Here is an 18,109-nt window from a genome sequence, read left to right on the forward strand (position 1 = left end):
AATATACAGACCTCTTCGATTCACTATACCAATTCAGTGCTGGATTATGTACCTAAATAATACATTATCTGCCAATCGAAACTGTGGTATTGGGAAACAAACATGCATTTGATTACCTCCTTGGGCTTCAAAGTAATTGGTTTGAGTCCATGAGCTTCCAGCACCTATAAGGCAGTACCAAGAATGCTTATTAAGTGAGAAAAGCTTTTCAAATGAATTGAAATTCTCAGTATTCTACGTACAAATATTTTGAAATATCTAGAAGCTATGCAGTCTAGGACAAAAATGAGGAAATGGCCTTAAATTTGCATTCAAGTTTTAGTTTTGATTGAACTGTTGTTTTGAATTTCTAGATTTTTCTGTGTTTCCTTTTATTTAACTTTCTTTTTTTACTACATATCACTATTTAACACATTTGTACTGTAGGAAATGGAAGGTTGCCCACACCAGCTCCAAACAGTTTTTTTCTTCAAACTGCCTTAACTTAGTGAACTGCTTCTCCTCAGGCAGTAGGTGGCTTCTAATTGTGTTAGCTTCAACACAAGCACACACTTTCCCAGGACCAGGAACTGTGGAATATTAATGTTTGCAGTTACACAGTTACTCATATTCAAGCAAGCTAGAGTACAGGTAGTCCTTGACTTAGGACATAATCAGAACCAGAATTTTGGTTTAAATTGTTGTGCTTATAGGTTAGGCACCACATGACTGGATCCAATTTTGGACCATTTTATGGCAATTATTAAGAGAATCATGCAGTTAAGTGAATTCATTCTCCTACATGGACATTTTTTGCTGGAAACTGGAAAAATGTCGGAAACCAGGAAAAAATTGCAAATTACAATCACCTGACTGTGCAATGGGTCAACCAGTCATAAATGTGAGCACGTTGCTAAGCGCCCAAAATGCAATCATGTGACCACAGGAGGAGGGGCACAATATTTTACAACAGACCTTAAAGAACCCTTTCTGAGGTAATCATAACTTTGAATTGTTGTTAAAAGATCAGTCATAAATTGAGGACTACCTATAATATATTGTAGATATTACTCTGAACAGGCAATTTAGTAATTTGGAAGAACAGGGCTGGCTTATGATACTCAATGTCTCTTTTACCTCACTTTATTCAGGCTATAGATCCAATTAGATTATCTGGTGTAATAATACAAAAGTCTGATTAAAAATAAATATATACTAGGAAAGTATGCCGTATATACTTTATACAGTATATAAAGGTTTCCCTAGGTAGGATTTTTAAAATTCTACCGTAATAGATTTTCCGGAAATTTTGAACTGAAGTGGCATTTTCTGAAATTATACTAATTTCTAAAAAGATGTTACAAAGAAAATCAATGGGAAAAAATCTTAATAATGCTTTAAACCAGGGCCAACCCTGGTCCGTGAACCAGCACCAGACCACAACATGCCAGCAACCGGTCCGCGTAAACAAGTGAAGCAAGATGCAGGCAGCACACAAAACTACCTCTGGTCCACGGAAAAATCTCTCTCCACAGAACCAGTCCCTGGTACCCAAAAGGGGCCTCTGTTTTAAAGTTTACAAATATATTATGTTAGAATATATGACGATGATAGCCAGTATAATCTAATGATTAAAGGCACAAGGCTAAAAACCAGAAGGTAGAGTTTTAGGCCTGCCTTAGGCATGAAGCCAGCTGTATAATTTTGGCTAATCATTTGATCTTAAGCCGCTTCTGAAAAAGTAAGAAAACTGTGTTTATCCAGGCAGGTGCTAGGAATCAAAATGGACTTGGAGGTACAGATGAGTTCAGGTACTTGATTTTCTGTCCTAGGAACAACTTTCCCACAGACTGTGGACAGTAATGGTTAATTAAAATCTAACACATAAGGTGGAAGATCCAGGCTGAGAAAAGCTTTCTTAAAAACTAGGAGTCAAAATTGATTCATCTTCATGGTCATCCCATAGGCATTCATGAATGCAACAGAAAATGTAGGAATCATTTAAAATGCCCCCGCAGATGTCATGAATTTAATATTATTTGTGTCACTTTATCTCTGCTTCTTACAGTGTCTTGCTTGATGGTGAGACCTGAGGTCGTGAAAAGACCTGTGGTCTATTGGTGTAATAAAGCTATTTCCCAAATATATCCTTTCGATTTCTCCTTAGAAGCAACATACTTGCCTTTGTTTTTTAAAAGAAGGTATAGAACCAGGGTATCATTTTTTTTTACATTTTAAGACATTATTGCAAAAGTTTGAAAATAACCTTCTTCCCTTTTAATGGACCCTCCCATCACCATGTGAACCATTTACGTTAGAAAGTTTCTCTCTTACATATTTTGCATCAGCCCATCCACTCTTTGGGGACCACATCTTTCCTTCGCCAATGAGTCCCAGGGCAAGATGGGAAAGAGGCGCTAAGTCTCCACTGGCTCCAACAGTCCCTTGCTCTGGAATGTAAGGCAGGCAGGAAGCTGTGGAAGAAAATTATTTTGGTTAGAGCTTCTCTTTGTGATACAGCATTTTGTCTCCTCATCTTTAGCAGAGCACTTTAATGATAGTTCCCACTGAGCAGGAAGGCAAACCAAGATCACCCTATTGCCTTTCAGCAGGGACAATAGACTCAACTTTCTCTATTCACTACCACTATCCTAGGTTACAGGGGTATGCACGTCAGGGTGGGTTCTACTTACCTTTACTACCGGTTTGCAATGGGAGTGCACGCACGCTTCTGTGCATGTACAGAAGCTTCTGCGCATGCACAAATTATCCATGATGATGTCCGGGCAGGTGGGCGGAGCTTCCCGCTGCTTTTACTACCAGTTCACAAGAACTGGACCGAACCAGGAGCAACCCACCACTGGTCCACGTCCACCATGCATGGTAAAATAAGTCAAGATGGCAACACACATTTAAAAAAACAAGTTGAACTTTGATCATAGCCACCATCTCAATTTTTTTAATCTTGCTGTGCAATCAATCCCACCCAAGTTCCCCAAAGCACCTCAAGTGCTACTATTTCCTGTCTTCCCCACAATTCATCAGTACAACCAATAAAAAGTTAATTGTTACTTCAGTGAGAGGAACATGTTTGCATGCATTTTTCAGGTGGCGGATGGAAAGGAGGGAAGGCTTTTTGTGTTTTTAAAGTGTGCTGAAAATGAGATCCTTGACAGAGCCATAATGACTGAATATATAATAATTGCTATTATTATATTTCCTTTCAGCAAAAGATACTAAATGCCACTACATCATGATGATCTTGCCTGGATGGGAAATGAAACTTCTGCTAGAAATCAGCCAAGCTCCAAGAAACAAACAATTGAACCCTGTGATCCATATATTCTCTACTTGAAAGATGTGGCTATCACTATGTTAGAGCATTACAGGATATAAATAATATTGAAGTTGGCAAACATGGCTCAACTCTAGCATTCTATCGTTTTATTCAAAGTGCAATCCACTACTTTAAAGGCAAAGAGAAGAGAGAAAGATTGTTCCCTTTTTCATAGGAGATTCTTTGCTCGTTAGTAGGAACTTTACTTTCTTCTAAAGGATAACAATTGTATTTGAAATACTGAAGTCTGGAAAAAAAAAATCAGGAAAACACTTATCGTGTTACCATTAAATGCTTTAATGACTTGCTGAAGAGTTTCTAACGAAAGTCCACTGTATCCTTTGGCTAGGACATTTATCCTCAGAGCTAAGAGCATACGGCATCTCTCAGGAATCAAAGGCTTCCCAACCCCTGAAATGAAAATGTTCATTTCAAAATTATCAGGACGAAATTGATTGTAAAAATTATGATGAAATAATTAGAAATGAATTCTCCATTACCTGCAGAATGTGACCGGACTAAGTTCACCTGCAGCTCCCTCAGAGAGAAAAGAGCGGAAAATAGTCAGTTCAAACTACATTATGAAATTAAATTTAATGCAAAAAAGTTTTTAAAATTGAAACTATGGAAATCATTTCACTACATTAAAAATAGCTTTGGCTCATTAAAAATAGCTTTGGCCCATTTAGAAATTTTCTATATTTTCTATAGTTTTTTTTACCGAGTTTAGAAAGAAATAAAAGTGACATACTGTAGCTTACTGTTTGGAATAACAGTCCGTGCAAACTTCCCAAAGCCTGTTGTGATTCCGTAGACAACTGAAAGAAACAGATACATTATGTATTTATTATTATTGTGTTTCAAGAAAGAGACTTAGATTGTCATGTTTACTGCCATAACTGTTCAGGTAGGCCTGTATAAGACTCTGTAATCCAGGGCCATCTCTAAGTACCACTTAGAAAATGGTATGTGATAGTGGCAGCAATAAAGAAGCAGACGGTGTGAATGCTGGGGTCACTACAATCAGTATTGTTCATTGCAGCAACTTTATTGCTTTCTCCCTCTCAAAATGCTTTATAACCAGGGCAGTCTCCTTGGGCATGTGCATATTTATCTGTTGCAGTCCCTTTGGCTGCAATCCTGAATCGTGCAGCACACATAATAGTACATCTGAGAAGATGAAGTCACGGGTGAAACATTGTCTTCATGCTATTTTTCATACCAGTGGGTTATTGTATTGATGGTCATGGCGGCTCCTTTCCCACTTTCTACCTTTCATTCTACCCCAATGACTGCAACATAGCTGATTGGTCTTAATACCTTTTTATTGTTTTATATTAAGAATATGTTTTCTCTTTTTCTACAGAAAGTGGTGCTTATTCCCAACTGGATATATTTGGCATTAAGGCCAGTGGTGGGATTCAGCCAGTTCACACCACTTTGGGAGAACCGGTTGTTAAATTTCTGAGCAGTTTGGCAAGAAATCATTAGGGCAGAGAACCGGTGGTTAAATTACTTGAATCCCACCACTGATTAGGGCAGTAGATGCAAATTCAGTTCTATTTCTATTATCATGTTGCTATGATTTGGGTGTGCAATAGGTACATTTTGCTTGTTTTAGAACAAGATTGGCTAGGGGATTTTGTTCGCTCTCAAGTTCTAGGGATGCAAAGTAAGAAGCAGAAGAAGAAAAATATTGGTCTGAGCTCCCAGGAAATCATTTTATAAAATGAAAGCAATGGTTACCTCTTTGTTCACTTATAATACTTTCAATAACATCTCTGGATTTTTTTACTCTAATTTCAGCTTCAGGAGTAAGCTGGAAAAAAAAGTTCTTACTTATTTTGTGTTTTAATTATGGGTAAAGAACAAAAATATCAAAATCTCTCAAGATATTTACCTTGATATTATACAGCCCCTTTCCTAAATTTACCAAATCTTCTGTTGTCAAACTATTTCCATCTAAATAAAGATACTGAACGAAAGAACTGTGTTAGAGAGAATAACATGATATCAATAAGGGCAACAAACTGTAATCTGTGGGGTTATTGTTGATGCTTGTGCACAATCAAAGGCATTGAAGTGGAACCATCAGAGTTTCTCTTTCATTTTTACTTCTTTAATTTTTATATTGCTCTTCCTTCTGCAGTTTATAAGAAAAAACAGTTTATAAGAAAAACACAACAGTTTATAAGAAAAAAATAAAATAAAAATAATCTGAAACGGAGCCATTGTACTAGTAGGAACTATTTTCATGTAATTAAAAAAAACATTATGTCCAAAAGGCAAGGTCCAGACTATTAAACTCTTAGATTGCAATGATTCATTCCAGCATCTTTTTTAGGACTGTGCAATCAGTCAATTTCCTAGACTTGAGAATATTAGGAATGTAACTTCTTCTGTTTACTCAGATGTAATTCCCATTGTGTTTGGTAGACCAGAACCTAGACATGCACACAGAAGCATATCATACTGTTGTAGTGGTGGTTTATTATTAGAGCAGCAAGGTTTTTTAGAACAGTGTTGGAAAATTAAGAAAACAAGGAAGCCTGCATATTTATCATCTAAATCATATACAAGAAGAAAAAACATGGATCAGAACAGGAAACAAACACATTTAGATTTATATTCCAAATTATGGAACATATATTATGGAGCAGACTTTAATTTCAGTTCCCACTAGTGTATGGTAATGGCCATTCTGGCTGTGATGCTGTTAATTCGATCACATGTGGACATGAAATTGCTGAAGGCTGTGCTAACTCTTCATAAACCACCATTCCCCCATACCTGTTCTGGTTCTCTATATCTGTATCTGTATCTATATCTGAAATAACATATAAAGAAAATAAACATGGCAAGCTGGTGGTTTAACTTTACATTTAAGAATATTTTGGAGATTGATTTTACTTTGTTCATTTAAACTTCTTTTTAGGCTACTGTTATTAGCAAGAGAAAGAATACAATTATGCACTAAACTAGATCTTTTCAACCTAGGAATCTTAAAAAAAAAATCTGAGAGATTTTTCAAAGGATACAAATAAACACCTTCTGGCTGAGATGGAATAAAATCTGGGGACATTACATCTCCTTGTATCACTGGAGGTAAAGGGAAATTAATCTCATTAATACATAGATTTTTTTCATTTCTATGTCCAAATAAGTCATGCCTTGGTTACCTTTCTTCTTCTTCTTCATCATCATCAACATCATCATCAACATCAACATCATCAACATCAACATCAACATCATCATCAACATCAACAACAGCATCGTTCAAATCTTATTATGCCATTTCCCCTTGTCTCTTTATGCTTTCTTTTTCCCCAATTAAATTATTTACTTAAAAGATTTGTATGGCCATCCATCTTAGAGTACCACTCTGAGCAGGTTGCAACAACAACTAAATTTAAAAAAAACCAGTAAAAAAAAAACAAAACCAGCCAATTCACAATCTCCCAGCTATGCCCCAGAAGAACCAGGAGGAAAATTAGCTCTCAATGCTATTTTAATAGCAAACACACATATACAACAATTTTGTCAGACATAAATATTTATTATTTGCACATACCTTTCCCATATAGGTGAGGTTGGACATTATGGAAATAGCAGCCTAATTTATATTGTTAACAATAAATACAGAAGGCCAATATGAAGCTTAGAAACCAAATCCCTGTATCAAAAACTGATTGTCAAAAGCTTGATAGTGGATTAGCAATAGGGAGGAATGATAAAGGACAAACAACACAGGGACAATTGCTTTTCTGCTGAGATACAATTGCAGCTGAAATCTGGGATGTTATGATGAATGTGACATCAAAAACAGCAGTTTAGATCTAATATATTTTCTTTCAGTTCATGAATAAGGAAAATACATGGTTTGTATACCTCTTCTAAAAATGCTTTAAAGATATTTGAAAGTAACTGTAACTAAAATATCTTATATTTAAAGGTAAACTTGTTCCTGACGGAGACCAGCTTATATTGTTTCCTGCCATCTTTTCCCTTTATGACCATTTCAGTTTATGAAATGTATAATTTCCCTTTTTTTTTTTTTTTAATTTGATTTATATGCCGCCCTTCTCCGGAGACTCAGGGCAGCTTACAATAGCCTTCATCCTTTTGTATATTTATACAAAGTCAGCTTATTGCCCCCACAACTGGGTCCTCAATTTACCTACCTTAAAAAGGATGGAAGGCTGAGTCAACCTTGAGCCTTGGCGAGATTCGAACCTGCAGTAATTGCAGGCAGCTGGTCTTAATAACCAGCTTAATAACAGGGTGCCTTAGACCACTGAACTACCAAGGCTCTTTGATGTACACCTTTGATGTACACAAGGTATTTTTCAGACCTGTAATGTGCAGTTTGCTTACCAACTTCCACAAATTCATTGTCCTCTAGGACATCCTCCAAGGCATCATCGTGGTCCAGCAATCCAAGTCCTTTGCAGCATCGTACATAGAATGTTATTTCTTCCACTGAAGCAAACCCTCCATTGTCAGGCTTGTTTTTGATGTAACGCCTCAGAGCTTCTTTTCCTAGCCATTGCACTGTGCTTGTCCCAGTTTGACAAGGGACAGTGAGCCATTCCCCTCGGACATGCACCGTGTACCTTGGCATACCTGTCTTCAGCTCAGGGTTGTCCTGTTACTAGAGAGCTTCAGTTTAAGATTGAGCACCTCTCTGATCTACATTCTGCAGCACAAGCCACCTGACTGGCTTCTACTGTCCCAATCAGAAGACTAAAAAGCTACCCACCCACCCGGAGGTTCCTGGGTTCTGCAAATAAATCAACATATGTACATAACCAAGTATCTGATGAAAAACACAGAGAAAGCAAATCTTTGTGAATTAAATTCTTCTTCTTCTTCTTCTTGTGCCATATCCATCATCGGACATTGGCGATCATGTTGGCAATCCTATTTTTGTAAATTAAATAAGCACTATAAAATAACCTCTTGCTATCCAAATTAGCTCTGAAGCCTGTTTTGTTTCATTTTTGTTCTTGAAAGAACTGCTTCCTAAACTCAAGTGTTTCCAAACATTTGACTGGTATAGTATAGTTTATTGAATAGCCCGAAGGCCTTTTCAAACAAAACAGAAAAGAAAAAGGGAAAAAGATAAAACAGTTATAAAAATAGCAATCTAAAAATATATGATAGATGACATTAAAATTTTACAATATCAAATTTCAATAGCTAAGTTGTCAAGACTAGATAACCCAAATAGGATAGCTCCTCTCTAACTGAGCTCATCTTCCTTACAATCGATAAATTTTTTTTTGATATAATTGGCTCGTATTGCCATCATTCTTTTAAGGTATCGAGTGATCGCTCTTACCAGGGGAGGAGAGTCAGCCCTCAACAAAAAAGCTAATTTTTGGCTTATATTCCAGTGGGGAAATTTATTTATAATTGGGGACAGATATTGTTTTCTTACTTCTTGATAGAGACTACATTCGAATATTATATGCGCCGTGTCCTCCATGACGTTTACCCCACATATGCATATTCTTTTGTCATACGGGATTTTCTGATAACGGCCGAATCTAACATTGGTATCTAGAAGTTCGAATCTAAACTTAACAAATAACTGTCTCTCCACTGATGGCATTTCTAAATGTAAATACTTTTCCAGAGTGAAAGTTGTTTTAACTGCTGTCAGCAGTTTAAGGGAATGATTAGTTGAAAGGGTTGCCATGTCCATTTGCCCATGTATATCTTTAATCTGTTGTTTAACTTGATTCAGTGTGTCACACAACGGGAATCCTACGCCATATCGGTTCAATATTTCTGACAGCCACATTTGACTGAGATAATAATTATGTGAATTCAAACTTTTTCCTGGTGAATTCAATTTTCTATTAATTAAAACATCCCACGCAAGTTAAATTTTTTCCCCATGCACCCACTTTCAAAGATTTTACCTGCTTGAATAGCTAATATTGTTAGCTTGAATAGCTAATGTTCCTAATGTCTCCAGTTGTATTCAAACTCAAAAAACTCAGAGACAATACTTTCTACAAAAATATGTTTGATAGTAAGTATGTTCAAAGAAAGCCCATATGCGAAACCCAACAATTATTTAGTTGACAGAGCACTTCCTTGTTGTGCAAAGAATCCTAAATTTTAGTCATTTACCATTAAAAACAAATTGGGTTCAGAGTTGTTTTGAACTCTGATTGCACCAAGCAGAACAAACATTACTCAACTCAGCCATATTTTTGTGTACTACAAAATAAAATTCTTTTGGTCTGTTGATAAAAGGAAGCAATAATGTGAACTCCTGGCTTGATCTTCATCTCTTCTTTGCTTCTGCCAGGGATATATGAACCTTTAACCCTAATTGGAATTGAGGAGCATCATCTCCCATCTAGGCACTTTAATTTTTTCTTTTTCTACATGTTGATCATCAAATGAAACTGCAGAATCTCATGTTATGTTGGTAATAAAAATGTATGCATGCACAATCACAAGCCAATAGTTTTGTATGAATAAATTAGTCTGCCTTCCCAAATTCACTACCAAACTCCATTCTAAATGACGCCATTCTGAAATGAGCTTAGAGTTAAGAGGATGCATTCCTTTAACTAAGTTGTAATTTTCTGTATGGGCACATTTTGAAAGAATATAAAAGATTACTCTAATGACAAAATCGGTATTGATCATGAGGTAACTAGGGTAAAGCAACAACCTTTAGACTTCAGCCCAAACAGAACTGATATGTATAGTAGACCTATTAGTATTAATCATTAATCCAAATGTGAATACACAACATTTAGGTAATATCTGTTACAGATTTCTCTGGTGTATTTCTCTCACATTGAAATGAAGCTGAATTTAGAAGCAAAAAGCCATACTAGAATAAATATGGCTATGGGGAAATAGACTGAAATTTTACTATAGTACATGGAAACTACAAGTCTTTATACATGCAATTGTCTTATGGATTTATTTGGAAATGGCACGGGAGGGCTGTCTACTAATTTCCTTTTAGCTCCGTTTTCTCTAAAACATCTTTCTTCCCTCACTGCCGGCAATAACACCCTTTTTGTCTAGGCAAAAAATTATTCAGCATATTTCTAAAAAAAACAAAAAACTAATCACCTTCCATAAACAATATGGAGAAAAGAAAAAGGTTGTCAGCTATAAATCTTCTAAAATTAAAATATGGTTGAAAAAATATTTTAAAACATTAGGGAATTGTGGCTGCATCTTGAGTATCACAATAGACCAAAATATATCAGTACTCATGTGTGTGTGTGTGTTTGTATCTAGCCCCCTGCTAATCTATTTAGGTTGAATAGAAATTATAGCACATGCGTGCACACACACACACACACACGATCTGTCTCCTATCATTTCTATCCAACCTAAACAGATCTAGCAGAGGGCATACTTATGAGCAGTTAGAGTACCGTACTGCAGGCTATTTCTGCTGATCACCGGCTGCCAGCAGTTTGGCAGATTGAATCTCACCAGGCTCAAGGTTGACTCAGCCATCCATCCTTCGGAGGTCGGTAAAATGAGGACCCAGATTGTTGGGGCAATATGCTGACTCTGTAAAATGCTTAGAGAGGGCTGTAAAGCACTGTGAAGCGATATATAAGTCTAAGTGCTATTGCTGTGCTCTGAGCCCCTTTTGTCAAAACCATATCTTGTTAGACCCTGCAGTTATGGCTTTCCAGCAGTACAGGTAGTCCTCAACTTACAACCACAATTGAGCCCAAAATTTCTATTGTTAAGTGAGACATTTGTTAAGTGAGTTTTGCCTCATTTTACGACCTCTCTTGCCACAGTTAAGTGAATCAATGCAGTTGTTAAATTAGTAACAAGGCTGTTAATTGAATCTAGTTTCCCCATTGACTTTGCTAGTCAGAAGGTCACAAAAGGTGATGACAGGACCCCAGGATACTGCAACTATAAAAAATATGAACTAGTTCTCAAGCATCTGAATTTTGATCATTTGACCATGGGGATGCTTCAACAGTTGTTAAGTGTGAAGAATGGTCGTCACTTTTTTCAATGCCATTGTAACTTCAAACGATCGCTTCAAACTGTTATAAGTTGAGGAGTACCTGTAGTACCTGCCCTACAGAATAGCATCCTTTGAAGATTCAGAGGGCCCTGACTCTGTTAGCCTTTCGCAAGGCACTGAAGCCTAGCTGTTCCCCCAGATGTTTGAGTCAGGTAGCTAGATGAGCTCTATTGCATTTTTAGATGAACGAGGTAGTTGTTTTATCCTGGGTGCCAGGAGTTATGTTCCATGGGTTTTGCCTTTTAATCCTGGTATGTCACCCAGAGCCACCATTGCAAACCACCATACCACATAAATCTTGCCCCGCCCTCCCAATTTTTTGTTTTTTTACAAACATATCAATGCATGAACAGTGTGGCACCTGACTGTCCTACATTTTGGTACAAATAAAATAATATTCATCATATTTACTACGTTTGAAAAGCTTATATAATTCTGGTAATAGTACACATATTTAAGTTATATATAGAATAACAGAGTTGGAAGGGACCTTGGAGGTCTTCTAGTCCAACCTCCTGCCCAGGCAGGAAACCCTACACCACTTCAGACAAATGGTTATCCAACATCTTCTTTAAAATTTCCAATGTTGGAGCATTCACAACGTCTGTAGGCAAGTTGTTCCACTTATTAATTGTTCTGTCAGGAAATTAGTTCTAACTAATCTCCTTGATTAGTTTCCACCCATTGCTTCTTGTTCTACCCTCAGGTGCTTTGAAGAATAGTTTGACTCCTTCTTTGTGGCAACCCCTGAGATATTGGAACATTGCTATGTCTCCCCTAGTCCTTCTCTTCATCAAACTAGACATACCCAGTTCCTGCAACCGTTCTTCATATGTTTTAGCCTCCAGTCCCCTAATCATCTTTGTTGCTCTTCTCTGCACTTTTTCTAGAGTCTCAACATCTTTTTTACATCGTGGTGACCAAAACTGAATGCAATATTCCAAGTGTGGCCTTACCAAGGTATTATAAAGTGGTATTAACACTTCATGTGATCTTGATTCTATTCCTCTGTTTATGCAGCCCAGAACTGTGGCTTTTTCTACTATTGAGCAAGGTACTATATACTATATACGGAACCTGTGCATTTTGTTTTTCTTCCCTAAATCTTTTTTATATAATCTTTTATTATTTAATTATTCAATATTTCAATATTATTTTTATGCCAATCACCATATTGAGTGTCATTTGTTTTACTACAATTATTACTAATCATACTTATTACATTTAGCAAGGTTATATGGTTCTAAAAATACTAATATTTATGTTATAATCTTCCATTAATTATTCAATATTTCAATGTTATTTTTATGCCAATCACCATATTATTCAAGCATACTTGATACCTTCAAATTCTAATTTCCCCTTACTTCACTTTATTATATAAAAATGTGTATTCCATTAATCCCCCCCTCTCTAGTTTGCATCCCTATTTTAACTTTTAATTATGCAACTATTATATTTAAAAATATTCCCTTTCTATCCATTGTCTCTTGCCCGCTTTAAAGCTTTCTTCTTTTCTTAGCTTGCCATATTCCTCTCTTGGATCTTTGTCTCTATCTTGACTAATCATTTTAAACATTTCTCCTTTCTCTGCCCTATTCCATTGTCTAATGTTCAAAATATCTACTCTTGCCCCATCTCTCTTCCAAAAAAATCTTCCTGCAACTCATTTTTTAAAAAATTCCCTTAAAATACTCTCCCCTTGGCTTATTTCATAAGTCATTGTTGTTTTTGTAGTTATCTCCTTCTTGTCATCTCATTTTATTTGTTGGTTTTTCTGTTCTGTTTTTTCATCTACTCTTTCAATTGGCTCCTCCTTTTCCTGGGCGTCTTGGTCACTCCTTGTCTTTTGTATCATGTTTTCCAGCTCTCCATCTATGCTCTACATTTTATTCATAATCTCCTTGTAGCATCTTGTAAAAGTATCTTTAATACTTTGAATTAATGACGCTGTTTCTCCCCAAATTCCACTCTATTCTTGCAGATGGAGCATCTCATTTAGTTTTATTTTGTTCCTCTTTTGTCCAATAATCCAAACACCATATATTCAAACCTAAAGTCACTTCTCAAAAAGTTCAATATTCATGAATCTTTATATTCCAAAGCTGATTGACCTGTTCCTCTGGATAGTTCCAAGAATTTTTCCAGAACCTTCATAAATCCCTCTATAAATTCAATCTTGTGTTGCAGCTTTCAGGGGTCACTTTAATAATAATGTTTATTCTCACGTTTAAATCTCCAATAGCCAATAGGTATACCACATAAATCTTATAAATAAAAATAAACCAGTTAATTATTTCTGCCTTTATAAAGACAAAGATTTGACTCATGAATCAGACATGAAAGCTATACCAACAGTTAAAGAAAGAATATAAATCAGAGATAGTTGTATCTGTTCATTGTTTATTTCACTGTTCTGATGAAATCAATGATTGCATTATTAAGTATCCCAACATAAAAAGAGATTGCAGGTAGAAGAACTCAAAAAACTAGTGTTAATACACACAATTTCAATAAAGTCCACTAGTACCTGTTGTGGTAAAAGTACAGCTAGTGTAGCAAAATGTACAAAAATATAGGATTTTTTTCCCAGTTTTGTAGAACGTGTATGTAGCAGAAGTGCAAAGCTCTAGAAAATGCAGAAAGAGCTTCCTTGTTCCAGGTTTAGAACACAATGTAAAGTAAGAAAGCAAATGAGATCTACCATGATTTTATTTGTAATTTTTCGCAAAAGGGTGGAAAAGAATAGCTAAATTCTCTTATACAAGGTCAGCACCATCAACTCTGCAGAAGTTAGGCTGTTTGTCCCTCCAGGCCCAGATCTTTGGATACCAACATTGCAGTCACTGGATGCATAAATATTTTGTGCTGCTGGAAGGCACTGATGGCTTGGTCACGTGATTTTTCAAATTTATAGAGATCCCTATAAAAAATTCCACATAACAAAAAAATTTTTTTTAGTGCTTTTGTTTTCATTATCAGTTCCACATAATAAAAACTGTAGTCTGAATCACATAGGATCACATAGTTTATCTACTCCATTCGGAGTATATTTGGAGTTTGAGAAAAGTGCTACATGATAAATAGGAGCAGATTTGCATGAACCTGTTTTGAACTTAGTTACATTTCCGCCTGGATGTAATGTGGAGAATTTACATTATTTATATAAAATATGTATATACATCTGCTATTTTAAAAATCCCAGAGTGGAGTGATAGATAAAACAAAACAAGGTCTCAGCTAGTCTAATCATCCAATATTTTCAAAATGTCTCATTATTTATATGATTGCTCTGCCTGTTAGATTGCTTGCTTCAATCAAATGTGAACAACATGATGTTTATTAATCTCCAGTAACAACAAAAATTATTTTAAAAAGCCAAAATCTCACAGCCAAATTTAACAATATTTAGGTTCTCCTATGTCATGGGTATCAAACTTGTGGCGTCATGTTGCCGTCTCGTGACCTTTTGCGATGTTTTTCCCATTCATGGAGCTGGGGTGGGCATGGCCTGCATGTGACACATCTGGCCCATGGACCGCCAGTTTGACACCCTTGTCCTATGTGATCTTATAATAACTGCTATTCTTTAGCATGTATTAATGATTTTAAGTTTTAAAATGACATTATAAAACAGCAATGCCAACTTTATAAAAAAAGGTTGTTAACTCTTGCTCCTTCAACATCCAGGTTGTGAAATTTGTATTGTTGGTATATGAAAAGAAATAGACTAAACAAAAGCTACTACAAATTCCACATGAAGATGATTAATAAGGGAGTTGTGTATTTGCATTATAATTCTGATACTGGTGATTTTGAAAAAGTCAAAAGTGACATTTAAGTCAATGATCAGGAAAATGGCCAAAACATTTTGACATTTATCTTACTTGAATAACGGACGAGTAAATTTCATGCGGCCTTGTTCAGTAGCCATCTTTAGAGCTAGAGGGATGGCATCTTCCCACTTGGCTTGAATGCAGAGGCGGAGCCATCTGAAAGGTAGCGAGATGAAATTCATTTCCCTTTTTATTGTATTCATTTATATTACTATAAACCACTTAACAATTTTGTAAACAGTGATGTATAAATCCTTTTTATATGTAATTAATAATAATCCAGATTCTAGAATTGAATCAATCCAGATTCTAGAATTGAATCAATATGCAAATTAAGCATAGTTATTCATATAATTTATCTTTTTTTTCAGATATCCAGTTATAAAAATTTAATTGGCACACAAGAAAAGCTTTAAAAATGATAATTTGCCTCTATTAGTAGGGTTTAGAAGAAGCACTGTGTATGCAAGATGCACAAGCTGTCTTGGTAAGATATCCCTTGCATAGACATATTTTTAAATTTTTTATCCCCTAAAGTTTTATCACACACTGCACATATGCTTTCAACTTCTCCTTAGGCTTTCTTTTAAAAAAAAAAAAAGTCAATTTGCTTTATTCTACAACATGCATCAAATCAATCTACTGATAGTGAGAGACTGTTTTTCAGTGCTTCATGAACAACTAAACCAATCAGCAAGACTCTTGCACATAACATATAGATAACGAATAATCAAACTGACAAATCAAAATTTAGAATTTTAAAAACTGGCAGGACCCTCTACAGATTAGACAATTTTAAGGATCATGTCAATTTAACATTCTTGGCTTAACAAATATAGGTGAATGACTGTCAGGCCCATAGATCATTCCCCTCCCCTTTCCTCCCATTTGGGATGTTTATTCTTATCTCTTTAAACCCCATGTTGCTTGCTGAAGACCAAAGTAGGAAATTGTGGTTGAATGCCAATTGATAAATAGTTTTAAAATTTGAATTGAAGAGACTGGAAACAAAGCACTGAAGTCAGTGCATGAGGATGAAACAAATATATATATATATATATATATAGTCCTGATATAATAGTGGCTTATTTAGCCAAAAGCTTAATAGTCTAACTAACAATGTTTGTTGACATCGAAGTAAATAGATTAAATCTGCAAAAGTTTCTAACTAAGCAACTGGTTTTGCCAGATATAATCCAACATTTAAAGGAGTCTAAGTACAAAACAAAAGTATCATCTTTCACCGTCTTCCAACTTCCCAGGTGTGATGCTCTCATTCTTGAACAGCTGCTTACTTCTATATATTTGTTTCCAATTTCTGATCTCCATCATGAGAGATTTAGGTGTACATGAAATAGGACTAAGTAGAAAAACTTGATTTTCAATATATTATTTCTACATTTGCAACGAACCTGAATCTGATTTCGAAATTGTTTGTTGCATTGAAGTCATAGATTTCCTGCATTCGACTCACATGGCTCACTGAAAGAGGATTCTATGAATTTTGAAATAGTGTGGGTGGGTGTGAGAAAGAGAAGGACAAACAAGGAGGAAAAGGAAATGGGAAAAAAGCCACAACAATATATCTTTAGTTCCAAATAACAATGTCAGTTTCTAAACAGTGTTTTTGGGCAGTCACTCACTCTATTGTAGAAAACTGCAGTTCAGAGCAGATAATAGCAATATTATACAGCTACAGCTTCATTTTGCCTTTGGTCTATATTCATTAAATAGAAGTAAGAAAATTAAGTAACCAATTCCTAGCATTGTTTCTTTTGGTGTCCAATCTATTTCTAAAGCAAGTCCCTCAGCTTTGCTTGTTGTAAAGTTACCTAGCATATCCAGAGCCCTTCTAAACCAACATATACTATATTTAAAAAAATAGTTGGTTAATTTGTAATGTAAATAACAATCCTTCCCTTATGCTTACACAAATAAGGAAGAAGGAAACACACGAAACATTTGAACGAAAAGGTTGTCTGAGTTAATCATTCCCCATGTTTGTGAATGAAAGAATATCACATTGAGCTATCATTTACCACTATTTATACATTGGCATAATAAAAAACAACATCGTGCAACTCCATATTGTGTGCCAGTCACACCTGTTCCTGAACCAAAGGCTCTACTCACTCATACCTTGGTCATCACTTCAATGGGTTTCTGTATTGTGCTATATATAGTATAGTAGTATAGCCTTTATTGTCATTGTACATCATATATACAATGAAATTGGTTAAATATATGGGGTTGCCCATAAAGAGCACCCAGGAGTTGCAGCTGGTATAGAATGTATTAGCATGGGTAGTCCTCAAACTCCCCAGCTCTGTGAGTAGCATTGGTTCCGAGTCCAATTTAAGGTACTGGTTATGACCTATAAAGGCTTACATTGGCCCTGACCCTCCCCGCCTTTAGGAAGGCCCCGAAGACATGAGCTAAAGTAGAATGAATTCTACTGATCATAATTTTCTGGTTTTTTTAATTGATCGTGGATAATTTATGTTTGTATAAAGGTAATCCTCAATTTACGACCACAATTGAGCCCCAAATTTATGTTGGTAAGTGAGAAATTTGTTAATTGATTTTATGACTTTTTTCACCTCATTTGTTAAGTGAATCACTGCAGTTCTTAAATTGGTAATATGGTTGTTAAGTGAATCTGATTTCCCCATTGACTTTGTCAGAAGGTTGCAAAAGGGGATCACATGACTCCAGGACACTGCAACCGTCATAAATGTGAGTCAGTTGTCAAGAATTCGAATGTAAATCATGTGACCATGAGGATGCTGCAACAGCCATAAGTATGAAAAATTGTCATAAGTCACTTTTGTCAGTGCCATTGTAACTTCAAACAATCACCAAATAAACTTTTTGTAAGTGGAGGACTACCTGTATTAGTTTTTATCTTTTTACCTGTTG

At 35.7% G+C, this 18,109-nt stretch overlaps 2 protein-coding genes across 5 annotated transcripts in view; both read right to left on the reverse strand.

Annotated features, from left to right (window-relative positions):
* The window catches only part of HAL (histidine ammonia-lyase), a 30,566-nt gene extending 22,562 nt beyond the window's left edge, over window positions 1–8,004 (reverse strand). For 2 of the 4 annotated variants that reach the window (XM_070948086.1, XM_070948085.1), the window contains exons 1-10: window positions 7,691–8,004; window positions 6,355–6,415; window positions 6,107–6,143; window positions 5,217–5,291; window positions 5,063–5,135; window positions 4,068–4,134; window positions 3,817–3,854; window positions 3,602–3,727; window positions 2,314–2,453; window positions 117–164 (exon numbers count right to left, since the gene is read on the reverse strand). In XM_070948086.1, the coding sequence (XP_070804187.1) occupies window positions 117–164; window positions 2,314–2,453; window positions 3,602–3,727; window positions 3,817–3,854; window positions 4,068–4,134; window positions 5,063–5,135; window positions 5,217–5,291; window positions 6,107–6,143; window positions 6,355–6,415; window positions 7,691–7,937 (912 nt within the window). In that variant the 5' untranslated portion in view covers window positions 7,938–8,004. Of the gene's footprint in view, window positions 1–116; window positions 165–2,313; window positions 2,454–3,601; window positions 3,728–3,816; window positions 3,855–4,067; window positions 4,135–5,062; window positions 5,136–5,216; window positions 6,069–6,106; window positions 6,144–6,354; window positions 6,416–7,690 lie in introns of those variants that run through there. The other 2 variants (XM_070948088.1, XM_070948087.1) reach the window with 2 other exon arrangements.
* Window positions 8,005–14,048: 6,044 nt separating this feature from the next.
* The window catches only part of LTA4H (leukotriene A4 hydrolase), a 28,142-nt gene continuing 24,081 nt past the window's right edge, over window positions 14,049–18,109 (reverse strand). Inside the window, exons 17-19 of the mRNA XM_070946644.1 lie at window positions 16,603–16,685; window positions 15,242–15,346; window positions 14,049–14,277 (exon numbers count right to left, since the gene is read on the reverse strand). Coding sequence (XP_070802745.1) covers window positions 14,148–14,277; window positions 15,242–15,346; window positions 16,603–16,685 — 318 coding nt within the window. The 3' untranslated portion in view covers window positions 14,049–14,147. The remainder of the gene's footprint in view (window positions 14,278–15,241; window positions 15,347–16,602; window positions 16,686–18,109) is intronic.

The sequence above is a fragment of the Pituophis catenifer genome, unplaced genomic scaffold, assembly GCF_029215685.1.
Source record: "Pituophis catenifer annectens isolate HBS135680 unplaced genomic scaffold, rPitCat1.0.hap2 SCAF_7, whole genome shotgun sequence".
Taxonomy (NCBI): Eukaryota; Metazoa; Chordata; class Lepidosauria; order Squamata; family Colubridae; genus Pituophis; species Pituophis catenifer.